Genomic DNA, 27992 nt, shown 5'->3' on the forward strand with positions numbered 1-27992 from the left:
TGATGTGTGTGTGGTTCAACTGAAATTTGGGGCCAGGTTCTATGCTTGAACAATGCGACACCAATGATAGGACGGTTACAGCTAGAGAAATCCACAAACCTCTTATTTTCGTTACGGTTTCTTAGACTGCGTTTTGTTCCGCATCACATGTTCGATTAAGCCATTATTAGAGTCAAAGTGGGATCATTCACACAAACCGCCCTCCACGAGGTAATTGGCACGGTTGAGCAGTCGTTGCAGTATAAGCAGTATACCCTTGCTGCCTTTTAGGATATAGAGGGAGCTTTTAACAACTTCAGTACCAACGTCATCAAGGTAGCCTTGACCGGTATTGGATTGGAGGGGTATCTCACGCATTGGATTATATTCATGCTAAGCACCAGGATAATCCAGTCGGATCTGGGAGGCAACCACTTGACTTGAGCTGTGAACCGAGGCACGCCCCAAGGTGGCGCGCATCTCATCGGTGCTCTGGTTAATAGTAATGGACAAAATTTTACATACATTATACAGCAGCGGGGTGAAGGTGGTAGCGTATGCCGACGACTTGGTGATATTAGTATCAGGGATGTTTCTGTCGATTATGAGCGACATCATGGAAGGAGCGTTGCGAAAGGTCTGCCTGTGGGCCGCAAGATGTGGACTCAGCATAAACCCAACCAAAACGCAACTGATGCTATTCACCACCAAGACAAGGACACCTGAATTCCATCTACCACGGCTGAATAAATAAAGATGGGTTCTTTCCTCTAATGTAAAGTATCTGGGTGTAATTGTGGACCCTAAGTTAAATTGGAGATTGAACATAAAACTGAGGGTTAAGAAGGCCTGTATAGCCTTCTATACCTGCAAGAGAACCTTTACAAAGAAATGGGGTCTCTGGCCGAGGATGGTTCTCTGGATGTACACCGCTGTAGTGCGTCGGATCCTATCGTACGGCTCTATTGTATGGTGGCAGGCGTTGAAGAAAACATACAATAGAACGAACGATTCAAAGAACCGCGTGTGCGGGTGCTACTGGGGCTCTGCAGTCCTGCCCGGCAGATGCTCTCAATGTACTCCTGCATCTCCTCCCTCTAAACCTGCACATTGAATATGTTGCAGCATGCAGCGCACGGATCAAAGATGGCCTGTGGAGTCGGCGCGGGGGTTTTCTCGAATGCACACAGTGTATTCAAGTCATATGGTCTCCCAGGTTTCGCCAGTGTATTCCAGGCGGAAGTACTGGCGATATTGGAAGTCTGTCGATGGCTGGAACGTGATTCGAGTCCCAAGCGTAACATAGCCATTCTGACCGATAGCCAAGCGGCCACCAAGGCCTTGTACTGAACGACGACATCTTCCAGGCTGGTAGGGCAGGGCAGAGACGCGCTTAACCGTCTGGGAGGCACAATCAAAGTCACTCTCCTCTGGGTTCCCGGGCATAGGGACATAGGAGGGAATCAGCGGGCTGACGGATTGCCCAGGCAAGGCTCTGCTCTTGCAGTCCTTCGGCGAATACAGTCGGTGTTCCGCTGGCGGCTGTCGGGGGCCGAGTCTACTCGCACTACCTAGCAGCCGCGGGCCTGAGATGGCGAAAGCTTACAAGCTGTGCCAAGTCAAGGAGAATTTGGCCCGCTTATAACATAGCTCCATCGCGAGAGCTCCTGTGCCAGACGCGTGCAAATGCATTCAAGATTACGGCCGTCTGCACGAGGCACTGATCCATAGGGGACCATGCTGCTAGGCTCGGCATACCCTACAACTCGCATTGCCGAAGCTGCGGAGAAGGAAGGGAAACCCTCATGCACTTTCTCAGCGATTGCCCAGCTCTGGTTAGAGTCAGGCTGCGGACACTGGGTAAACCATTCTTTGTGGAACCTCAGGGAGATTTCTAGCAGCAGGGTGGGAGAGCTGCTTTCCTTCGTGAATGCTACTGGCCGGCTCTGAAGATCCGAGCAGGCTGGACTCTGCCTCCCTGCTCCCATAACAATAGTCACGATCTTAGGAGTCTGGGTCATCAAAACAGCGCACCAGCGTGCTAATTGGGCTCCTCAGAGCGGCCACTGATACCTACCTACCTACCAAAGTGGAATCAGATTACCTATCGCAGTCCTAATATCACCTTTAAAAAGCCTGTTCTGGAATGTATTTAGTTCCTATTGAAAACCTCTTAGGCCGCTAGTCTCCGTATAATGTAATACTATTGAGATGCTCTTCCTTCTGAAACCGTACCTTGCAATCAATATGCGGCCGATAGTTTTAACATTTGTTGGATATCGAATTCACACTTGCTTCCAAAAGGCTTTCTAGAGTTCGAAAGCAGCATGTGGTGCCTCAAGAGGGCATACAATGCATCGAACTAACAGTGAATATCATTTAATTTCCTAACTTACTCCCTGAGACTTCTAAGTATTTCTTGGGCATTCACACTACTACTATGTCCAACCTCCATCTCTTTACCACATCCTGAGGACTACTTTTGGCAGAGTTGGGATCTATTTCGAATTTGTTGAAAATGCAACTTCTTCTCCATCTTTCCTACGGCCTATCCCGGCTACCGTTGCATAATGCCGGGATGTGGCCAGATTCCTGGCATTTTAATTAGCATTTTTAGTTTAATGCTACCTTTGTGTGTAAACTGATGTTTATGGTTTACGTCCCCCGTGCGTCCCCTTAATTGTCGGCTTTTGCAATTTGGTTGGTTGAAACCATTTTTCCATGGTTTCTCCTTTTATTGGTTTTCATAAGTCTAATTTTGGTCCAGATGTCTGCAGTGTTTTTAGTGAACACAGACGCCACTCAGTTCCATTTTCACCTTCAGTAATTTCAACATCCCTTTTCTGAAAAGTAAGGACTTCCTGTTCCACCAATCCCAGGAAGTGAAGGTCTCGTGAAGACATGCATTTTTCAGAAATGAGTTTTGAAGCCTAAATTACCAAAAATGACTAATAACACTATTTTTTCAATTTCAGGGTTTCACATGTCGTCATTGGGACTAGGCACCTGCTCAATTTTGTCAATGAATTCTCGAAAAGTCAGGATGGTCCGAAAAAAGCTGCATCACTGAAGCCAAATACAATTTTCACGAGTGATATATGAAGTGAAAACCACTAAAAATGTGTTACAAAGTGTGATATATTTCTGTTAAGTTTTTATATTATTTAATTTTTAATTTAATTTGTTATTTCTCCGTTGTTTCGTCCAATGAAAGAAAAGTGAAGTAAAGTGCAACACGGAGGACCGTTTATTTAGTGCGACGTTTTCTTTTCTAATTTAACGTGATGGAAAATTATTTGCAGTGCTCGAATCGGTCCTGAGGCACTTGGTCGCGTCATTTCAATAAAAAGAGTGAAAAAGTGAAAGAAAAGTTTTCCTCAAGTTTTCCCTACCCCATTGAATAAAGTGTATGCTTTTCGTTCGTTTTCTTCATCATTTCCTACAATTTTAGAAAAGGATACTCGAAATTGTTTACTGGTAAAATAGCCCGCAGACATGGGTTGTGGCCAGAGTAAAATTCATTTGTATCCGAGGAAGTCGAAGAGTAAGGCGAATGGAAAGAAAAGCGGACACAGTAAGTTCTTCTGAGAAAAAGGAAATCTACTTCAATTTCAATTCAATTATTATTGTTTTCATTAGATGGGTAGGGGCAGATTTGCGGTTTGTCTCCAGAGATTCTTTCAAATCACTGGGATTTAATAGAGAATTAGTATTTTCATAACGATGGAAAGTTTTGTTTCCATTTTTATTTTTTTATCTTGAGGATTTTTAGCCAAATCTTAATACAAAATATGGCTGTATATGTACTCCTTGTAAGTAGAATTAAAACTGACAGTTTTACAGATTTTAGGTTGCTTTTTTTAGTTAAAGTGAAAGCCTATCTGACGGTGTACTGGGAAACTCGTGAAGTTTGAGTTGAATTATTATAAGACTTTATGAAAAATACAGAGTTACAGTGGGGGTTGTCACCAATTTCCAAAAATGTAGGAATATACTATATTATTATTAACAGGGCAGATATTGGTATAGAGGGTATTTCGGAGCTTAGTTGCAGAATTTTGAGTTGGGTAGCTTCTGAAAATCGGTCCGTGAAAGATATGATCACTTTCCAGCCCCAGCACTCCACGTGGGAGTTCACAGTTCCCAACTATCTACCAAATCTGGTATTTTTTTTTTGGAGTAGGGTAGGTGAATGCGTTTACGCACAGGCTTTGGGAGCCTTCAAGTCAGGGAATTCCTTTCACCAACGGAAGGGGAGGGGAGGAAGGGAGTTGTTGTTAGTTCACGGAACCCCTTACCGTCCGATCCCTCCACCGATCGAGTTCAATCTTTTTCGCATTAAGAAGAGCCCGAACATAATGCGCAATACGATGCTAGCTGCCAGCGCTCTTCAGCATCTCTCTGACAATGTTGTCTGGAGAGAGCTCCCCTGTGTCTGCAAAAAGCTGCTGACGAAAGCCGTCTCACCTCTCGCAAGAGAAAAAAGTGTATTCAGCGTTGTCCGCCACTCCATTGCGAAACACACAATTAGGAGATCGCGCCTTTCAGGTAAGACTGAAAACATCCATGCCCACTTCGAAGTTGGGTAAGGAAGTAATCAATCTCACCGTGCATTTAGTTCAACCTAATTCTAATTCGTCTAATTTGTCGTTGAGCCGCGCAGTCCATCTGCCCCTTGGCTCATTTTGCTAAGAAAGTTGCCACTAAGTAAGGGTGCGTTGACGTTCTTCAGGGGAAACCACCTTTCTTAAGTTTTCGCCCTTATGGCGATAGATAGCTTGGCAAGGAGGGCAATGGGAATCATTCCCGCGATCACCATCACGGCCGGTTCGGAGACGGTACGATAAACAGACGACACTCGCAAAGCTCCCCGTCTCTGCACTTGAGCAAGGCATTCACGATGCACCTCCTTGGCAAGGGCATCAGCCCATACCTCCGCACCATGGAGCAGAACCGACTGCGTTGCTCCCATAAGGAGACGTTTCTTAGTTGATACAAGGCCCTCGAGATTCGCCATTAGCCGACTCAAGGCCGCGACTCCAGCTGCAGCACTGTCGGCTGCTGTTTTGATTTGCTCGCGGAAACTCATCTTACGGAATTGAAGTCATTTCTTCATCAAGCGTTATGAGGAGCACTATCCGTCAAGAACGGCGGCTCTATGCCTCGACTTGACGAATCGCATCTACGACCTCTATAGCAGCATCCACTGTAGATCTCCCTGTTCTGATAGGTCCCCGGCAGCGCGGATTGCTTCAGCGAGTCTACCCCTGATGAACTTCTCGAGCAGCTTGCCGGGCATGTCAAGCATACACAGCGGTCGGTATGCAGACGGGGGTTCCGGGTCTCCTTTACCCTTATTGATTAAAGCGAGTCTGGCCACTTTCCAGCGACAGTTAAGTCCTTGAGTGTTTAACATAGGTACCTGTCGGGGAGACTTAATCCTACGGTCTTGATTTTGTGACCACAATCAGAGCCTCACTGAGGCAAGCAACAACGGTACCAGTCTATACCAAGTGCATGGCTTAGCATCACGGCCGGCAAGCCAAAGTGAGTACAGCGTCTCCCGGTGCCACTATGAAGGTTCCCCTCGGCCACTTGGTTTTGGTTTGGCTGAGAGGGTTGCCGCCCCGTCTTCCTCACTGCCACCTCTGAGCACCACTTTCCAGCGACGAGGAAAAATGCCCTCCTTCAAGGAAGCATTGAACACTTCAAGCAGCAATTCTGTCCGTTGGCGGTACATCAGTTCCGCCGGGATGCCATCAGGGCCTGGCGCCTTCTTGTTTTTCATAATGAGAACCACTTCTTCGAGCTCTCTTATTGTGAAAAGAGGGCAATCCTCGACGCTTTCGGCGCTATTTACATTAACCCGTACAGGATGTCTGGGGAACAATGCCCGCAAAATGTGGTCCATCTGGTCGGTACTTAGTATGCAAGGCCTCCGCAGAGTCCCGATTTTCTGGGTGACAAGCTTATAGCCAAGTCCTCACGGGTCCTCATTCACTTCGTTAACAAGGTTCTGCCAGCCGCGAGCTTTGCTTTTATTTATAACGCTGCGGAGTCTCCTTTTTGCTGATCTGTATTGTGCCTTTATGGCACATGCTTCCTCGTTGGTGTGCAAATGTTGTGCCAAACGGCGGAGCTTATGATACTCCCTCCATGCGTCTGCAATTTCTGCCGTCCAGCAGTAAATAGAAGGCTTGTCGCGCCTGGAGGCCCTCCGGGGTATGGAAGCCTCACACGTCGTCGTTATCAGGTTCATCACTGAATTTACGACGGTGTCAACTGCGACACTAACCCCCTCCCCCCCTTCTTATTTGAGCACCCCGGTGTCACATCGGGTATATCAGCCCTCGCTGTCTCTTTCGATCGCTGCGGTGAACGACGCATTTTTGTGCTCCGCCCAAACGCCCTCAGCTATTCATCCTTCTCTGTTGTTTCGTCGATTTTTTTTATTAATGTATGTTTATTCTCCATGGAAAAGTAACCAGCGCATCGTGTGGAAGGGAGCAGCCGCAATAGTCAGGAACGGGTGTACCCTCGGGCATACAGCCCTATCCCAGTTCCCTGAGGCCTGATCTACGTTTAGCTGATTCCGGAATTCACGGACGGATCAGCGCTCGCTCGGGGCAATGCGGTCTACTAACGCCGGTTCCATGCACTCTTCCCGACCAGGGGCTCGAAGGGGCTGGCTAGAAGAAGAACTACAACAACACAACCTTGGCAGAGCTACGCTCACATCACCCCGTCGACGCCGACAGCGAGTTGTCAACGGCTACGGAAACTCCCAGTGTGTCCCGACGTGTATCGGTCATTCGCGGTTCACTCTTCACCGAGAAGCTTTCTCGAGGCTATTACCTAAAACGCAGGTATACTGCCAGCTAGGGGGTCACCTCGGGGACGTCACACCCCGTATAGTAAGCGACCCGTTAAAGGTCGCTAACGGCCTCAGAGGGAAATTTGGTATTAATGGGAGTAACCATTTCTGGAAAAAGATCGTGTGACTGACAGACTAACAGACAATAAATCAATTTTAATGAGGTGTTGTTTCACACAAAACCTTAGAAATTGATATACAATGAAAAAAGGGACAAAGAATAGTGTAGAAGAGAAAATAAATGTCTGTGCTTGTATGGGGTGGGGGAGTGGAGTAGCGTAGGATTTTCGTTAGTGGATGCAATTCTACCTGCTGCAAGCTAGAGTACATCAACATGAAAAATACTATGCCTAATGTCCCTATTCCGCGTACTCACAAGGCCCAGCTGGTGAATTACATATGTATACATATATCAGTATCACCATAATCAACGACATAGTTCTTTAAGGACGCGGTGTAGTATTCAATCTAGGCTTAGCATTCAGACATCCCCGTTTTGCACCGAGGTCATCGCGGCTACGTCATCGTTCCATCTGAGGCAAGGTTTGCCTATTGAGCTGGATTTTGTCCACAACCAAGCGGCGGTGGTATCACTCATAAATTTCATTGTAATGCAGGATACAAAGTCGTCCACCCTCATGTGAGCGGTCAAAAATTCTTCGGAGGCTTCTTCTCTCGAAGTGGCCAATAGTTTGCAATTTTTCATGCTAAGAACCCTAAAATCATTATCTTGTACAGTAAGAACTTTGACCCTTTTGACTTTGGTGAGACGTTTCCAGTTTTGGTAAGGTGAAATAGACTCTATTGGCAGCCATCAACCATGTACGGGCTTCATCGGCGTAGCTGTTATCGGTTGTGACTTTCGGCCTTAGATAGGAGAAATTATCAACGATCTCAAAGTTGTAGTCTCCTGTCTTTATTGTTCTTATTTGACCAGTACGGTTTCATGTTGTTGGTTCTGTTTTTTTAGTGCTGATGTCTGGGCCGACGTAGATTGTACATCTCGAAATGTTCTCTCCATTATGGCAATATCGTCAGCATAGGATAAACTTGAAGAGGATGGGCCTTCTCGCACTTACATCAGCATCGCACTTTTTTCAGGTCCAGGTTGAAAAGGAACCATTATAGGGCATCCCCTTGCCTTACACCTTTGTTGATGGCGTATTATCTAGAGTCTGATCCTGCTGCTTTTATCCGGCCTTGCACACTGGCCAGGGAGATCTTAGTCAGTTTTATCAATTGGGCCGGGATACCGAATTCTCTCATGGCCGTGTACAGCCTTACCCCTGGCTATGCTGCCATAGGCGGCCTTAAAATCGACGAAAAGAAGATGCAGCTGATCGATATCAATAGTTTTTCATCGCTTGCCGCAGAGGAAACTCTGATCTGCTGGTGATTTACCTGGAGTGAGGCCTCTTTCGTATAGACCAACGATGTTCTGGGCGTATGGGGCTAACCTGCCTAGCAAGATGGAGGAGATTATTTTATATATGGTACTCAGTAGCATGATATTTCTATATTTGTTGCACTTCATCTCTTTTAAAAGTATGGGACAGATAATGCCTTGTTGCCAATTGTCGGACATTGATTCGACCTTGAGTGTAAGCTTATCAACCGCTTGGTGTAACATAGTTGGTCGTCTTGATATTTATCCAGTTCCACTGTTATTCCATTGGTGGCGATGGATTGCAGGGGATTTTTCTTCTATGTTTGATGGTGGCAGCATTTTTCGTCATCTTGAGTTGGTGCGAGCTCCAACTCGCCAATATTCTGGTTGTTGAGCAGTTCATCAAAATACTCAACTTATCGCCCCAATATGCCCAATCTGTCGGAAATCAGCTTTCCATCTCTGTTTCGGCGGAATGAGCATCGAAGTGTATAAGGCTTCATCCTGCTAATTTTGTTGGTAACACTTCCGCACTATTGGTATTGCGTCCTGTACTTATTAAGTTCACATATCTGCTGGTTCTCTTAGGCTTTTTTTTTCTGTCTGTAAAGTTGCTTCTCCACTCGGCGCAGTTTGTGATAGGTCCCGCATTTTTTTAAAGTGCAGCATTGCACGGAATGCCGCATTCTTTCCTTCCATTGCTAGTCTGCATTCATCGTTGAACTGGTCGTTTCAATTTTTTCCGGCTGGAGGCTTGTCAATGATAACATTCTTCAGGTGGTTGTGATGATTTGTTGATTCTTCGTCTCACGGACCTCTATTAACTGCAGTTAATGCAGCATCCGTTCTCCCCTTATAGGTGTTACGGAGGTCTTTGTTGTGGATGGCTTCAGTGCTAACTCTCGCTTGATTGGGTGATTTTAGGCGATCATATGAGTCCGGGGCATTGGGCTAACGAGATGGTCCGAGATCCGGATCTACATTGGCCCCCTTATATGCTCTGAAGCGAGGCTGAGAAGTATCGGAGTTCAATCAACATGTGGTCAATTTGGTTCAAATTGGTCCCATCTGGTGAGCCCCACGCTTGTTTGTGGAACGCTTTCCGTGCAAGCAAGGTACTTCAAACAACCATCGTGGGTGACACTAATAATTGAATAATCTTCACTCTGTTATTATTGGGGTTTTTTTATGTAAACTGTGGCAGCCAACGCATTGCCTCAATACGGGCTCCGTTCCTACTTGGCTGTTAAAATCTCGCTCTGTTGTCTCGCAGAAGGTGTCCTTCTCCGAATCTGCAGTCTCTTCTGCAGGGGCGTGAATTCCGTTTAATTCCGAAATTTGCCCTTATGTTTTCAAAACCGATAACAGCAGGTTTTAATTTTTGGCTGACTTGGGAACCTAGTCCAGGCACCTAGTTTACTTGATGGCCACTATAATATATGGTGTATTGACTCTTCTCCAGGAAACCGAACTCTGTCCAGCGCTTCTGAGTAATTCACTATATCACACTGGTGGTGTGTAGCCCTTCACGACTGTGATACTCCTCCACTTAGTCAGAAACCGGCACCCAGGTGAAGAGAGGGCACCTTGTGGCAGCCATCATCAACCCGACACCGAATTCGCGTCTGCTACCACTTGGTTTTATAAAGTACCAAAGGTGAAAGGGGGAGAATTACACCACAGAACTTCGTTTAGGCCCAGAATGTCTAGTGTATATTGCCGGAATTCCCGCTCAAGTTAGCAGAAGTAAGCGTTTTGAGGCCTTCGATACCGTTGTCAAAGAGGGTGCGTACATTGCAGAGACCAATCTTAATGTCTATACAATAGCCAAAGGTCGTAACCGTGAAAACATATTACAGCTTACTGGGCACTAGTTCGTTTGCTTTTTCAGTGTCCTGACATACTTCATTAAGAAAACTTGACGGTATCCCCAATACTTTGGTAACCCGACAAGCGGACAATAAATACTAATATTTTCTCCGAGAAAAACGCACTTGTAAGTAAAAAACTCATTTGGTAACCACAGCTACTTTGTCGACTAATAATAAGTTTATTAGTTGTTCACAAAAGGACTTCGGTGCAACATGGTTCACTACACTATCAGACCGCACCATAGAACATAAGTGCCTAAATTTAATAGTACAGTTTGATATGTGACCTTAAGCAAGGTGGATACCTCCGGTAACTCTGAGAATGAGAAGAGTGATTTACGGTGAAAACTACTCAAGTAATCATACCATATTCTGACTCGTGATGTACGTGCACATGCAGATAACGAAGCTATACAAGGGTTTCGCATTTTCTTAGTGGAATTCTTAGACTCAGTTATAAATTGAATTCCTCTGGGGAAGATTGTAGCGAAGTCAGTTTCATTCTGGAACGCTATGGGCCCGAATGGGTAGTTTCACATGGAAAGCAAACACCTTACTAGGTCATCACTAGGCATGTTTTTCTTACTGGAATGGTGATGGTCCAGTGGGATTGTTGCAGCTATTTCAAGTGTTTTTCTTTCTTTTGTTGCCTGTGGAACTGGGACATACATAAATGCAGCAGCTATTCCGTAAACGTATAAAATATACACATAGAATACAAGGCACAGCTAAAAACAGGCAGGTTGGCGAACTCGCAAAAAATGAAAATGTAGTAAGCAAAAAACTACTCATGCATGTATGTACATAATAATATAAGCTAAGATGGGCGAAGGAGTGTAGGAAAAGGAGGGCAGGTCCTGCTACTGCCGCAACAATTACCCAAGAGCTAAATACAACAAAGGCCAGCGAATTAGAGTGGATATTTATAGAATTCGTTGACATCGTTTCAGAATCCTTAATAGTATCTCGAAGTTGCTGCTTTCCTTCATTTTTCTTATGATACGCATGTGGACGTACGTATGGGGTTTTTTACGTTTCCCAGCAGCCATCTACATAAGCATCAAGGACGCTAGGGCATAGAAGGTAACTTATGTACATATTAAGTATAATGCGATACACAATAGGATGAAGATTTCTCTTATTTTTCTTTTGTCCTTCCATTTGTGAAATTGTTCAAATGGCCATGATACGGTGGATTCCGCCTGGATTTTGGGGTAGTACGGGCAATTATACTTATTGCTCTTTAAGCATTTCATTGTATTTATAGGAGGAGGCAATTCTTTGTGTTTTTTGACATAACCCAAGGAACGTGCAGGATATTTGTGGTATATTCACAGCAGAGTCATTATTTAGTTTGTGCCCTATGGTCACTGGGTAAGACATTATAAAATACTAGTGCTCAATAATCATTATATAAAATCCTTCGAAGGGTTTGGGAAAGGGTTTTTTATCTTGAAAGACTTAAGGTCCTCTGAAAATGATTGGCTCAATGAATAGGAAAATGTCCAATTAATTTTATTATGGCTGGTTGAGTTCTCTACAAAGTTCTTGTAAGCCTTACTTTAACGATCGATTTACCAAAACGACGGTGAACGATTGATAGTTTCCTCTATATATGTGAGGAGTTCGTTAAGGGGTACCTAAGTAGTGTTATCGTTTCTAAAGCTGCATCCTACTCGCTTTATTTTATAATGTGTAGACATGGTTGCAATTTACCCCGGTTCGCAGAAATGGGATTCAGCTCTCCATGACTTCTCGAGATGCCCATATTTCTCCCCTGCAGCAAGTGGTTTTGGAGCAACCCACTCTGGGCCACCTTGCGTGGGTTCCACTTCATGGCGTAGCAAGCGATGCAATTGTCGGCCCTCCTTAATGGCTGTCACCTCCGTCTTCCGATCACATTGTGTATGCGTGACAGACGTTCGGCTAGCAAACTCCAATGGGATATCACGTACACAGGTGGCTTGAAGCTTTCAACTGACAGTGGCGGTCACTAGCACATGATAGTTTCAACTTGATCTTGGTGTTAATATAACTGCATTTTCAGAATTTAGTCAAGGCAGCGAAAGCGGATCTAACGCTAAAAATGCGTAGGCCAATATTCAGTTCGCTGGATCTGGTGCGGAAAACCAGCCTGCTCTCTGTCGATCAAGCTTTCCAGATGTTCTTTGAAGCGTTCCAAGATTAATTTAGCTATCATCTTTGCGACGGCAGGGAACATGTAGATACCCCTTCAATTATCATGGGCAAAACGGGTGCGCTTCTTTGGAATCTTAACGATCATCCTCTTTTTCCACTCTCTGGGAAAGGTCTGTTAATCCCAGATTTCCGTACCAGTGGAAAGAGCAGATCTACAGAAAGTGTAGATGCAGCCATAAATAACTCTGCGAGGAGACTGTCAAGTCTGGCGGCTTTACTCCATTTGAGTGCCTTTGTTTGGAGGAACAGTCCGTATCCACCTGTTATGCTAGGCATTTCATCCACCAGAAGCTAAGAATTTCACCGGATGTGATACCGTTCTTTTTTTTCGGTAGCAGTAAAGTTTCGAAATTTAGTGGCCCACAAATTTCTATCCCTTTTAGTCGCCTTTTACGACCAGCAGGGACGACTTTGAGAATATTCTTAAACCCCAACTCACAGAGCGAATTTTAATAGAAATCCAATATTTACAGCAATTATATGTATTGCTTCCTTGTTTTTTAAGAGGCTGGCCCTCCTCTGTTGCCAACTGAAACTATCTAATCAGTTCATTATATTTTGAGAGTTTCTGAGTAGTGCCAATTGGTAAGACCTTCAAGGAGCGGAGAATTTGACTAAACTGTTATAACAGTTGTTTTCTTCCATTTCGTAACTCGCTGCAACGCTCCCTTTTGTCTTTCCAGTGAGAGTTACCACCAAATTCGAAGGTCCCTAAAGTAAAACGAGGTAAATTTCTCTTATGCTCGAAAATCACCATGAGCCTCGTGTATGTGACCACTTTAGGTTCATATATGATCGACACAAAAAACACAAAATTGCTAAAACCAGTGTTTATTTTTCGTAATTTCACCCTAAGTAGGAAGAGCGTCTGAATACTTGGTTGGTTGGTAAACAAAAAAGAAAGATCTCTTGAAGTAAATCCTGTATACCGTTTTCGCAACACAAGTTAGAAAGTGGTATGCGGTATTAGCTTTTGTTTCCGTTAGCCTGCTGGTAGGTGGCGTTAGAACACGGAGAATTGTAGAAACATGAAAAAGTATGTTTTTAAGGTTCTACCCATTTATTCAACAAACACCGAGAAGGTCGAGAGAAAGAGTGTATAAAAGAGTCGGATGGCGTCGAATTTATATCCTTGCCGATCCATATAGTGACGTTACTTTGTTGAGTATATCAGCTGATGAAAGGCGTTGCCATGTTGGTGCTGTCATGTCATTACCATGTCGCTACACTGCTCCCTCCTGAGTAGTTTTGACGGTTAACGGCTGGAAAACTACGTATCGAATATTACTCGCCTCTCACTCGCTGGTTTTGCTCTTGGTCCTACATACGTTTTGGGAGCCAAACTTATTGGTCGTTGGGCTGCTTCCGTTGGATCAGATGTTACTTCGAAATAGGCAGGTTTTAGTCGCTCGACGCTGATATTTGTTGCTTTGCCCTGAATTTCCATTTTAAAAACGTTGTCGGAAAGTCTTTCTAACACCTTATATGGTCCTTCGTAGTTGGTGTAGAATGCGTCTGCGATAACATCTGCCGTAATTGATCGTATCGGAACCGCTTCAGGACATCTCGTAAATCTATCGATCATAGTCAATACATACAAGTGACCTTGTGATTGCGTTAGCGGTCCGACAATATCGATATGTACGTGACTGAATCTCGTGTCCGGCATATCGATTTGGCCATGCGATGGTTTTGCATGTCGTCCAATCTTACTTCATTGACACGCTAGACATGTTCGTGCCCACTCGAGAATGTCTTTGGACATACTAGGCCAGACATATTTTCGGCAAATCAGCTTCTTCGTGACGCGTCCGCTTGGATGAGATAGTCGGTGAGTAATTTCAAATATTCTCCTCCTGAGAAGTATTGGGATATACGGCCGTATTTGGGAAGTTGACACGTCGCAGTACAACATTGTATCCTTGTCGTCAACTCGCTACTTTTTCAAATCCAAGGTCGTTTCAGAACGCAGTAGATGTTGGAGTTCCTCATCGTTTTGTTGCGCTGTAGCTAATTCTTCGGTGGTTATGGCAACCGGCAATGTAACAGCACTAATTCGGGACAAGGCGTCTGCTGTAACGTTTTCCTCGCCAGTGACGTATATGATATTGGTCGAGAATTGGCCGATATAGTCCAGTTACCTTAATTGCCGTGGACTAGCTTTATCGGCTTTCTGTTGGAAGGCAAACGTTATCGGCTTATGATCGGTTTTGATTAATAACGGACGACCTTCGACCATGTAGCGAAAAACTTGACTGCACTGTAGATTGCTTGGAGTTCTCGATCGTAAGTGCTGTACCTACGTTGTGTATCGGAGAACTTCTTCGAAAAGAAACCGAGCGGTTCCCAAACATAGTTGTTCCACTGTTCGAGAACTGCTCCCATAGCTGTGTCCGATGCGTCTGATTTGATGGCCAATGGTGCATTCTCAATGGGATGTCGTGGTAACGCAGCGTTGGCAATTTGCTGTTTGCACTTTTCAAATGAGACATCTGCTCGTGGATTCCATTCGATTTTGTGTTTATCCCGTTTCCTTGCACCAATGAGATACTCGTGAAGAGGTGCTTGAATTTTCTATAGAAATTAACAGCTCCTGGAAATCGTCGCAAATCGGCAATTGTTGACGGTTTTCCGAAATTCAAAATGGTTTCCACTCGTCCTGGAAGGGGCTTGATGCCATTTTCGCTCACCAAATATCCTAAATATTCGGCAGAAGATGTTCCGAAGCTGCATTATCGACATTGATGGATAATCCGTATTCACGGAGTCGATTAAATATCGTCAATAAGTGCTTCCGATGCTCCTCGTTCGATTTAGAAGCGATAAGAATGTCATCGATGTATGCATAGCAAAAGTCCAATCCGCGGAGTGCATGATCAATGTACCGCTGGAAAGTTTGTGCGGCATTACGTAGACCGAACGTCATTACTCGGAACTCAAAAAGCCCAAAAGGAGTAATGACAGCTGTTGTGGGAATGTCCTCGGGTGCTACAGGAATCTGGTGGTATGCTCTTGTCAGATCAATCGTGGAAAATACCTTGCATCCACTCAGTTTGTGCACAAAGTCACTAATGTGAGCGATGGGGTACTTATCTGGGACGGTGATAGCGTTCAAACGCCGATAATCTCCACATGGTCTCCATTGTCCGTTTTTCTTCCGTACCAAGTGTAACGGGTTCGCCCATGGGCTACTCGATGGTTGGCAAACTCCCTGTTGTAGCATGTAGTCAAATTCGGCCTTTGCTTCGCGCAGTTTTTCGGGCGTTAATCGTCTGGGTCGGTCAAAAACAGGCGGTCCTTTAGTCAGGATATGGTGGTAGATATCATGAGCCATCACTTTCGCTCCGTCAGATGGAATTGTGATGTCGACAAAATCTCTCAGAATGTCATGATAACTTTTGCTAGACTTCAGTGTTGTCATACCACAAGTTATGGTGCCGGTGAGCTTTGCGATGCAGGATAAGTTGGTCTTTTCGTCGATTATCTTCCTCCTGCGTAGGTCCACTAATAAGCCATAATGGTGCAGCAAATCGACACCGATTATTGGTTGTCGAACATCCGCTAAAACGAACCTCCAGGTAAACGGTCGTCGTAAGCCGAGGTCGAGCGTTATGATGCGATGTCCATATGTTTTGATCGGCGTATTGTTGGCGGCATAAAACTGAAATTGCATTGACGTGTGCTGATTTTTGTCTTTAGGCAAAACTGAAATATCAGCACCGGTATCCACCAGTAAATGCATGCCGCTTTTCCGATCGAGTACTAATAATCGGCTGGGTTTACTGTGAGAGGGGTCGTTCTCGACCGCCGAAATTCGGGACGACGAATTTAGTTTTCCGAAGTCGCGGAATTATTTTGCCACTTACATGGCGGTCGGCAATTACGCGCTTGTTTCCCAAACCGTTGATGAAAGAAGCAAAACCCTCGATTCCGTGAACCTGATCTTTGCCTTCTGGTGTTCCGTTGTTTGGATCGGGACCGGTTGCGTGTCGTGATTTCCAGTCGATCAATTCGGCTCAATATTTGCTCCAAGACATCATTTTCCGTGGATGCCTTCTGAACGGTGGAAATGCAAGGCAGTTGTTGCATCTCGAACATTAAATCCGCCATTTTCGCCAATTTATCGACGTCTGCTTCGTTAGAAATCGCTAACACCACTCGAATATTTTCGGGCAATTGCTCAAGTAGCAACGATCTTAGCATGGCGTCAGTTATCTGCTCTCCGCCAGTGTTTCGCAAGTCCTGCAGGTAATGCGATGGTCTCTTTCCTTCCAAATTCTTCCCTTGGAAAAGTCGTCGCAGCTTGGATTCGGCGGACTCTGCAAATGCTGCCAATATCCTCTCCTTCACGGCTTCGTACTTATTTGTTGCCGGAGGATTGCGTGCTATCGAGATCACATGCGGAAGGATTTTCGGCTCGGCAAATTGTATCACGTACTTAAATCTTGTTTCGTCCGACGTGATGTGATTAGTCTGGAACGCAGCCTCTACCTACTCAAACCAAAATGCCGGGTCGGGTCAATAAAATGACGGAAATTTTTGTATGCGTGCCGCTTCCACGAATACGCCTGCTGGTCGATTAGCTATCGGCGGCCGGAAATCACTCTGAAGGGATGTTTTCGGCGTCTCTGGCGATTTGGATTCGGTGGCCATTTTGAAACTCGCGCTTGGTGTCGATTAAACGTATAGAAATTTAAGATCACTGCACTTTTTATTTTAACTCTAGTCGTCGGGGTCACCAATGTAGAAACATGAAAAAGTATGTTTTTAAGATTCTACTCATTTATTCAACAAACACCGAGAAGGTCGAGGAAAGAGTGTATAAAAAAGTCGAATGGCGTCGAATTTATATCCTTGCCGATCCATATAGTGAGGTTACTTTGTTGAGTATATCAGCTGATGAAAGGCGTTGCCATGTTGGTGCTGTCATGTCATTACCATGTCGCTACAGAATTAGTCCCGCTGGGCAAGAGTGTAGTGATTCCCCTTCTGGATGTCGCTTCACCTGTAGTAACTCACATGTTGAATTAGGTTGTGCAGAATGACAGTCCTCAACCAGTGGAAAGTCTTGAGCGAGTAGCTGGAAAAGAATTCCGCTTTATGTTCGCCCGTGGTTGGTGCATAGAGTAGTTTGCAGTCCGTAGCCTGTAACTAGCAGCTTTATTGAGACGCTAGTAGGTCTGCCGTCGATGTCGCGATGGTCGTTTAATCTTTGGATTATATAATACTATGTGGACCGGTGTGAGAGGATGTTGGCAAGAGTGAAAAAGAATTCTCCTGGTAACCTTATAGAACAGCAATTTGGAAGGCCAAGCTTTGATGCCCTCCTTGTCCTTTGTTCTGAGACTTTGAAGAATAATTGGCAGGAATTCGACCCATAGTGTCTGATAGTGGTGCATAAGCGCCGTTTTCAGAATGCGCCAGCTCCCGATCATGCCATTTAATTCTGGGTGGTATGTCGTTGTGCGAATTCATTCGGAGTCAATCAGATTTGCCAAAGAAATAAGCAGTTCTGACTTAAGCTCACAGCTTTGATCCGCTGTGATTGTGAGAGGTGTACGGAATAGTGCTAGCCACACAGAGAAGAGCGTTGCTGCAACCGTGTTTGCTTGAGTGTTTTTGGACGGGATTGTCCGTGGTCATCTACTAAATCTATCTACAGCACTACCGGTACTCCTTCACCAATGGCATCACTGTAATATCTAGGTGAATATGGTCATCACAGAAAACACGCAATACTTGAATTTCCGATTCCGATTCTCTTTCGTCCGACATGTTTGGGATTTGATTCCACAGATACGCAAGAGTGCATCTGAAATAATGTTTTCCTCGCCTGGGATGTGTACAATAATGGTGCTGAACTGGCCAAAGCGGAGTTGCTAGACTTATCGTGGAAATGCTTTCTCTGGGCGTTGAAGAAAAGCTTTGACTGGCGGTTATGGTTTGTACAGATGATGTGTTCCAAATGTTTAAGCATCTTGAAAATCTCCAGCAATTCTCGATCATACGTTTTCTTTCACGGAAAGAATCCTAAAGAATAAATTTTTCTATCGAATAACTTGAGAGGCGTCAATTGAAGGATGATCTTGGCGTCTGAGTATAAGAAACGACGGGAGTCGTGCAATGCCTGCCTCGAAGATTCAAAGGCTTGTACGAGTTCTGGAAACCAATCGATATTTCGCTTGTCATGCTTTTTTGTATCTTTAAGTTTATCGTTCATTAGTGCTTGAGGTTGAACAGCATGCAGAATGTGCGCTCTGAAGTAGTTGACTACTCCAAGATAACGTTTTTGGTTCTGCATGGTTTCTGCTCTAGAGTAAGGTAGCCTCAACTTTCTACAGGGGCAGCCTTAAACCAAGTGTATTGACCGTAAATTCTAAGAACATAATTTTTTCTCTTCCAATTAGGCATTTATCCCAGTTTATACGAAGTTTTTTCGTCATGGGGATGCCAAAAACAAACCGCACGCTCTCCAGATGCTCTTTCAGGTTGATGCAATCAGGATACTAACTAGGCAGGTGGTCACGGGAGAGTACTGCTTCAACTTCCTTTTTCTAACCCGGTGGGAGAACCAAAATCGAGCAGACAAGCGTCTTCTTGACTTCTCCAGAAGTTGAGCAAAAGATCATCTGAAATACAAAATAAAATCCATAGCATTTGCGGCATCTTGAGATCCTAACGAGAATCTTTTTGTTCACCTCCTATTGATAAAACGTTTATGCTGGCTGCTGCTGCCTGTCAAGTGAGCAAAATACAGAAAATGGTATGAAACGGGCCGACTGATATTGCTTAAAAATTTAATTTCTAAACATTTCATCGATTTTGTTCCGTTCACTGGGCTTGTCGAATTTGAGCTTTAAGTTGTTAGCTTCTTTGTACCTAGATTTTCTCCCAAAAGTACAGATATTTATATTTGCTCTCAACTGTGGTACTATTTGCAGAGATCTGCCGAATATTGTGATGAATAAGTGAGTTCTCATCAGCGCAAATTACATGTCCATACCATCAAAGACGCGTCTTTCGCGATTTGCCCAGCATGAGCACATATTAACCACGGCTAATGATAACGCAGTTCTCCATTGACTGATAGTATTGACCCGACATATTTAAATCGCTCGGTTCTGGGCAGGCCACTGCCACTGAAAATGATGGTGCCTGGTTGACAGAAGAAATTCCGTTTTATTCAGATTCAGTTTTAGGCCGTACTACAGAAATTATCATTCCATTTTTAAACAATCTTCTAAAGATCAATTTTGTTATCAGACGTTAGAAAATCATTTGCATAAAACTGTGTATAGAGCGCTAGATGTAGATGTCCCGTGTGACAGTGTCCATAATAAGAACAAACAGGAGTGGTGACAGAGCACTTCCTTATTGAACACCGACTGAGACACGTAGCAGCACAATTCGCACTTTACATTACGGATCGTGGTTGTAGTGTACTAGTGTTGCCGTAAAACATACTAGATGAGTTGGCACACGGTCAAACGCCTTCTCCAGATCCAGAAATACAACGTAAAGAGAACAATTCTTCTCCCAGTGTTTCTTCATAAGTAACCGTGCAGCGTGTATTGCATCAGTAGTTCCGCAGTTTTTGGCAAACCCTACTTGATTCACGGTTATTTGAAGGATTTCGCCAATGCGGTTGTCAAGAATGCGTTGAAAAATATTGATCGTCCATATTGGAACACATGCATGCCAGTCACGTGGTGTGTACCTTGCTAAATAACCCGATTGAAGAACCCACTGAGCCGCAGTGTTGGGTTTCAACTTTTTTCTTTCCAGAGCTCAGATGCGATGTCCACAGGTTCTGCTACTTTCAGTTTTCATTTATTTTATTACTTCCTTGACTTGCTATGAAACGCTAGAAAAACATCATCTGCATAAAGCAGTGTAAAGGGCACCGGATGGATCGATGTTCCGTGTGACAGTGTCCATAACAAGAACAAACAAGAGTGGTGAGAGGGCGTTTTCTTGAAGAACACTGACGGAGACAAAAAGCGGTTTTAATATACCTACCATTCTTCGAGCTACTGGCATTAGGTGTTGTTTCAGAGCATACCAGATGAGTTTGTGTGCCTCACGGTCGAACGTTTTCTCTAGATCCAGTAATAGAATACAAACAGTGCTATGCTTCTCACGGTATTTCTCGATGAGTACCCGATAATCGCAGAGAAAGTTTCATGAGGGTTTCCCTTCCTTTTCCGCAGCTTCGGCAATGCAAATTGTAGGGTATGCCGAGCCTGGCGGCATGATCCCCTATGGACCAGTGCCCCGTGCAGACGGCCGTAATCTTGAATGCATTTGCACGCGTCTGGCACAGGAGCTCTCATGATCGGGCTATGTTATAAGCAGGCCAAATTCTCCTTGACTTGGCACAGCTTGTAAGCCTTCGCCATCTCAAGCCCGCCGCTTCTAGGTAGCGCGAGTAGACTTGGCCCCCGACAGCCGCCAGCGGAACACCGACTGTACTCACCGAAGGGCTGCCAAGAGCAGAGCCTTACCTGACCATTTCGTCAGCCCGCTCATTCCCCTATATGTTCCTATGCCCGGGAGCTCAGAGAAGGATGACCTTGAGCGTGCCGCTCAGATGCTTCAGCGCGTCTCTGCACTGTCCTACCAGCCTGAAAGATGTCGTCCCTGAGTACAAGGCCTCGATGGCCGCTTGGCTGTCGGTCAGAATGGCTATGTTACAGCCATCGATAGACTTTCAATATCGCCAGTACTTCCGTCTGGAATACACTGGCAAAACCTGGGAGACCATGCGGCTTGGATACACTGTGTGTATTCGAGAAAACCCCGCGCCAACTCCACAGGCCATCTTTGATCCGTCGGTAAAGAATACTGAGTTATAACCTAGCAACACGCCGCCGATCTTCCTTCCCCTGGTTGGAAAGTCCACAGAAAAGTTTCTCGTGAAGTTCAGCTTGCGTGTGGCATAGTCCGTGGGGAATGCCCAGATTTCCCGAGGTACTTCGTCTAGGATGTTGCTGTGGCCGTAGGATTTCGCTGCCCGGGTCGAACGGTACTTTGAAAATTCTGCTGTACTACCTTTCTTTCTCCATATTCGAATGTTGGTGCTTGTTTGCCAGTTCTACCCTTCTAAATAACCAAATGAAAGACCTCATTTAGCCACGTTGGTGGATTCCACCCCTTCGCTTTCCAGAGCTCAGATGCGATGTCATCCGCTCCTGTTGCTTCCCCGATTTCATTCATTTTAGCTTCCTAAACTTCATTGGCGATGACATGAAGGTCCTGGGGGTTTAACATGAGTGCTTGCCATGTAGGCATAATCCCACGGTCCTCTTTGGACGTGGATTGATTTGGAGACCACAATCAAATCCCTGCCATGACTGCCACAACCGTACTGGTTTATACTGCGTGTAGGCTCAGCATTCATACCAGTGGATGCAAGGCCTATCTAAAACCACTGTCGTAACTAAGAGGTGTAGTACCTGAGTTGTACAGCGTAATTCCACGCTTGAGCTCCAAAGAGCTCTGCCCACGATATAGGCGTAACCACAACCACCATGAAACTCCCACGAAGGGACCAACCGCAAATAACCGGACCGAGAGCACAGCCTCCAGGAATTCTCATCAGAGATCACCCATGGTACCAGATAACCTTCGGTGAGACTTCGTGGTGAGAGCAACTTCACATGAGTCGCTTGCAGGCTCGGATCTGATCGCCTTCCTCGACTCGTAGCGATGACAAGTGGAATTGCTGCAAATGTCGGCAGTGCTTGTGGAAGCGGAGGACGAGCAAATTCTTGCTTCATCTGAAATAATTACACAGCCACCGATTGGAAAACGCGGAGGCCTATATCGGATAACTCTCCCGACAATCTTGTCACATTTGGGGTTTTATGAGTGATTTCTGCAATTGAGGATCTTTTTGGATGATAATTTCCAATACCAACAGCTACTTCTGATAAGCTTTTTAGCGCAATACAGATGGTCTACTTAAATCGATTTTCAAATGTTTTAAAACTTTCAAAAATCTCCTTGAAATTGAATTGATTCTGCCTCCAGGCTAGATATTGTAAGGGAGGTTTAGTAAATTCTACGTTTGAAATAGTATTTCTCGTCCCATGATTAGCAATCCCTTTTGATGGCAGACCAAGTTTATCTTTTTAGCGAGTAGTGTCCACAATAAATAAAATTTCAGTAGAGAATCTGATAACTAGGAATTGGACCCCTTTGAAAGTTTGTGCGGGGTGGATTGCATTTTCGAAAAATAGCAATATCGCAATGGAGACACACAGTTTATTATATGAATAACGAAGTCTTTAGTTTATTTATAACTTCAGACATATCCAAATGGGCTAGTTCTTGAATTATTCAATAACCCTCTTCAGCCACACAGGAAATAAACCCTTCACAATCAGACAAAACCTATTGATATCTGAACTTATTGAGTTCCCCGCGCCAATGATTTCTTGAATAAAACATGGAAAACTTTTCATAATAATGCAAAACTTGCGAACAGTCGAGCATAGCTTAACAAATGTACCCTCAATATCACCTTAAGGGTGCCGACAGATAAAGGTGAAATAATCTTCACTCTTACGCCAAGCACAAACCAACCACTCATCCACGGATTCAATTATCCATTGACTCATTCATAGGTCGTCTGCCTTCAATCCAGATATTTATTCTAGAAAAATCAACAGACAGCTGAACTCCATCAAAGTAGAAAGCTGGGGCCAACAGCCAGAGGGTGGGACGCCACACTATATTGGATTGCAGGCGCGCACGATGAGTAAATCTATAATTATTTTTCATTCTCGCAGACAGTTTGTTATTTAAATTGAAGCTTGCAGAGTAGTTGGCAACTAGTAGATTCCGATCCCGACTCCAATTCCATTTGTAATTACTCCCATGAAGCAGTCACTCAGGCTTGAGGGGTGTCGCTGTAGTAACATGAAACGAGAGCAGTTACACTGGGCGCACAATACACCAGGTGACATCAACTGAGGTTTAATTGTGCCAACATCGATCGATAGTTGATAGGAAATGGGGTGAGACAGCACCCAACTTGGTCGTGGGCGGCATATATCCATTACATAACATTGCAACGGGGTGCATGCTTTCCCGCACCAGAGTGGGCAGTGGCAACGAATGCAACCGAGACGTATAGAAGCACAAGTACCCATTATATACAGCCTACATAGTAGGGGCATTTGCGTAATATAATGCTATTATTCTAAGAAACATTTACAGATTTATCTTTCATGGATCTATGAATACACGAGAGCAGATATTTTCGTAGCACTTGTCCACTACGAGCCTTTGTTGATATTTAATTTATGACCAAAGCCATGCTGGTGCTTTTTGATGATTTGATGCAAATATTTATTTTACGCGTAGCTCAAGATAAATATAAATTATCGGAAATTTTCACGTTTGGCAAGTGAAATGAGTTTTCACGCTACGTTATTTTCATAATTTCAAATTAAACCAACCATAGAAATTTATAGGCAATTACCTTCGCGTCTTCTGATTGGTGTCTGACTAATTAATTGATTAATCGAAATTTAAAGGATATTTCGTATTGAAACCTTTGGTGATTCTATCGAATCAAATACCTAAGCAGACGTTAGTAGTTGGGGTGAGGAGAGGTTTTTGAGATTAACAGGTGGAAGCTTATGGGGTTTTAGTTTTGTGTGGATTAGAATGTAAAAGAATTTGATTTCAGCGGAGAAGCCGCTTTTATTCTGCAATGTGGATATCGGGAATTAAAACTTATGAATTCTACTGTTCCCATAAGGAGATGAATAGGAAGCATTGGGGTGATTCTTCATTAATGCCTTTCAAGAGTAAATGCAGGTGAGGCAATGATCGAGACTTCCGATCGTGTCTCACGTTCCAACCATGGTTATGATTGTACATACTTGCTTGTGAATTTGTGATTATTTCCCTATTATAGGCTTATCACTTACTTCTAGCCGCGTCAGGTTACAGCGGAGTTTATCCCACCATGGTCACCATGATATATTACTACAAGGGGCTCTAGTTCTTTGCAGTGTAGTAGGTTTGCTTTAGCTCGATTAGCTTATTCTGGCGTTAACTGCGACCCAATTATTTGCCAATCCCAGCATCTGACTTAAGGTATTTTTCAACCTCCTCTTCTTTTCTATCAACCTTTTGCTCAAAGTTCTCAGTGCCCCGTTGCATTCACAACAGTCAATAGGCTCATCCAACCCAAAGAAATGGAAATCCTATCTGTAAACGCCGTCTTCGTCTTGTGTTAGGTGGTAAAACTCCTTAATTTCGCTTGATTTATTTCACAGTACTTTAAATCGCTGTAAAGTTTTATCGGCCTTTTTCAAAATTCTCCCCTAACATCGCTTCTATTTGCATTACAGTTTCTTCCTAGTGGCTTATCAAAACTCTGGTTTATACCCCACCCCTCTGTGTAAGTAGTAGTGTAGTAAGTGACCGACAACGACAGTAAGTGACTGAAGGTACTACGAAAGAAGGCCAAATTTCTTGGGAATAAAGACATGGGTGCGGCTACAACCATCATGTGTGGCAATATCCAGAGAAATCGCACGCAAGAAAGCGGAACTTTCAGCGGAAGGTGAGGACAAATCGGTTACCCCGGTGAGATTCACATTAGATGCAGCAGACTCTCCTCCAGTTAGCGTTGGTTTTCACATTAGACTATACTTATATCCACAAATATAAAGGTTAATCAAATTACCCTGCAGCATGCCAAAAGCTCTTCCTATCTCTTGGCAGTAAACCTGGCGAAGCTTCAGGATCTCCTTTATATATTGGGTTGGGGAAAAAATAATGTCATATTTGTGATCGAATTTTGACGCTTTATTACCCGATTTAAGTCAAATATGCGCCGTTTTGTTCGCAAGCTTGTTGCCATTTATAAGGCAACTTCATTATCCCCCCTTATAATCCCCCCCCCCTCCCCCCCAACCGCTCCCCCCTTATTTGCAAAAAACGCAGCCAGCCAGTTTTCACATGCCTCTTTTGAGGCCAACTTAGTAGCACCAAGAGCGTTTTGCATGGACAGGAAGAGATGGTAATCACTTGGTGCCAGGTCCGGACCATACGGTGGATGCGATAGGACATCCCATCCAAGCTCCGGTAGCTTCTGGTGGGCCATCAAAGATGTGTGAGGCCGAGCGCTATCCTGGTGGAACAAAACACCATTCCTATTAACCAGTCCTGGCCGCTTCTGGTCAATGGCCTGCTTCAAACGGTCGAGTTGCTCACAGTAGAGGACTGAATTGAGAGTCTCGCCTTAGTGAATGATTTCGTTCCAATCCCACCAAACACACAGCAAAACCTTCCTGGCCTTCCGGGCTTGGCGATGGTTTGGGCCGGCTCGCCGCGCTTCGACCACAATCTTTTTCGCTTGAGGTTGTCGTACGTGATCCACTTTTCATCACCAGTCATTATCCGCTTTAAAAATGGGTCGAATTCGTTCCGTTGATTCAGTCCAATCGATTTTATTGCGTCAACTCGTGTGGTACCCAAACATTCAGCTTTTTTTGGAATCCAATCTTCTGCAAATGGTTCCAAATGGTTTTATGGTCCATACCCAGTTCCTGGCCAATCGAGTGAATGCTCACATGCCGGTCTACTTGGATGATTTTATCGGTTTCTACGACGATTGGCCTACCAGTACGGGGTGTACTTTCGACATCCACAACACCAGAACGAAATCGTTCGAACCAACGCTGTGCTGTGCGAATCGTTACAGTATCAGACCCATAAACTTTACAAATTTTTTCGGCCGCCTTCGTTGCATTTTTAGCTCTCAGTCAGTAAAAACGTAAAATATGTCGAATTTCTTGCTTGGTGTACTCCATCTTTGACGCGCTATAACTTGCGACTGAAACATACGATCATAACATCTTCAAAGAGACACTTGTAGCACAGATTGTCGTATTCAATTCGCCGTATAGTATGACCCAATGCGATAAGTAGAACACAAGATATGTTTAAGTGTCGCCATCTATTGACAAAATGCGACATTTCTTTTTCCCCAACCCTATGTTTCTGGTACAAGACCCATGGGTTCATCTTCACAAAACCAGTGGTATTGGATTAGTAAAGGCGACTAGGATTTTCGATGAGAGATCATCGAGAAATGGAGTCTGCATTCTGATGTTGAAATTGTTAGAGGCAATCATGCTGAGAAAATTCTGCTCCCAGGAACTAGTCAAGAGGAAACGTGTCATAGTTGCTCCTGGGTAAGTAATATCCTATGTTTCTCTATGTCCTTCGCCGACGCAAGAACTCTATGATTAAGTGGTCTTGAACTCTTAATAGGTTCTGATGCGAACGCTCAAAATATTTGTTGAGGCAGTAGCAAATGCAATCTTAGAGGAGAGAAGTTGTTTGATTTTGTTGCTTCAACTGGTGTGATGACCGTAAATGTAGGGTATGCCCCTACGTTCGTGTGACCAAGAAGAAGTGAAGTAATTGACCTAACAATCTGCTCTACAAAGTTGTTAGAGTCAATAAGAGATTGGCGAGTGCTAGATAAAGACTCACTCTCAGATCACCATTAATTTAGACGGAATCTGAAGCAAATGGATTGGAAAAAGTTCAATGAAATCCTTGGCAACAAAGCCGAGCACCCTGGGTCACTAAGGACACTTTTGCTCATTGAAGATCAATTGGCAACTCTGAATCGCACACATTGAGAGTGCTTTGAAGAAGCCTGTCCTATTTTCCGATGGTAACGCAATAAAACAGTTCCATGGTGGAACCGAGAACTGTAAAACTTAGGAAATCAACCGACTTCTGATTCGTGCTTGTACTCGTAAAAGCGATAAGAATTAAGACTGGTTAAGCTTCCGGAAATCACAGTATGAATATAAGAGGCTCACAAAACGTTCGATGCGAAATTCCTTTAGAGCATACTGTGAGGAATTGGAAGGAGGATGGGAGATTCCTGTCCTTAAAAAGGATGAGTCGGCCAAGTTGAATTGTGTTATCATATAAATCGGATAGAAATTCCTTGAACTCTGGAGTTGGGTCTGTACAGATTATCTTGGAAGTACATTAAATGAAAACCAACAAAACCAGCGTAAAAAGTCCTGTGAGTCTGTCTTCCACTATTTGGTTTCAAAAATAGAGGGCGCAATTCTGAAAGACTCGTACGCGATAGGGATGTTCGTGGACATTGAAGGGGGGTTTGACTGTGTGCCTTTCCAGAAGCTCTGTGTTTCCGCCAGAGAGCATGGTGTTGATAACACTTTAATTAAGTGTATCTATACTATGGGGGTGTTGATCGCTACCTAACAGCGGAAGCGATGAATGGCTACCGAGGGGTTGTGTTATCGCCACTTCTGTGGAGTATGTTGATCACTGTTATTCGAACTGCAAAATCTGCCAATATACGTTGAAACTATTGCGGATGACGTGGTTGTGTTAGGTATTGGTCGAAATATTCGAACGGTGTGAAACGGAAGGGGAGCGGGGGAGGCACAGAGCATTGGAAGAATTATTGGGAGAACTGAGTCCAGTTTCACAATGTCTTTTGATTCTCGGATCATATATCTTTTTGATAGAAAATATAACGTTATATTAAACACTAGAGTAAACATTATGAATGCATGGCAGGATATCCTGCTGTCTTCTATGCCGGCTTAAAAACACAACAGGATCCTGGAATAAGAATGAGAAGTGAGCTTTTTCCTTGATGTAA

At 44.3% G+C, this 27992-nt stretch overlaps 1 protein-coding gene across 3 annotated transcripts in view; it reads left to right on the plus strand.

Annotated features, from left to right (window-relative positions):
- Window positions 1–27992, plus strand: part of LOC119650149 — a 310050-nt gene that overhangs the window by 140657 nt on the left and 141401 nt on the right. For all 3 annotated transcript variants that reach the window (XM_038052687.1, XM_038052686.1, XM_038052688.1), the window contains one exon: window positions 2955–3553. In XM_038052687.1, coding sequence (XP_037908615.1) covers window positions 3475–3553 — 79 coding nt within the window. In that variant the 5' untranslated portion in view covers window positions 2955–3474. The remainder of the gene's footprint in view (window positions 1–2954; window positions 3554–27992) is intronic.

Source organism: Hermetia illucens, chromosome 2 (genome assembly GCF_905115235.1).
Source record: "Hermetia illucens chromosome 2, iHerIll2.2.curated.20191125, whole genome shotgun sequence".
In the NCBI taxonomy this organism is placed as follows: Eukaryota; Metazoa; Arthropoda; class Insecta; order Diptera; family Stratiomyidae; genus Hermetia; species Hermetia illucens.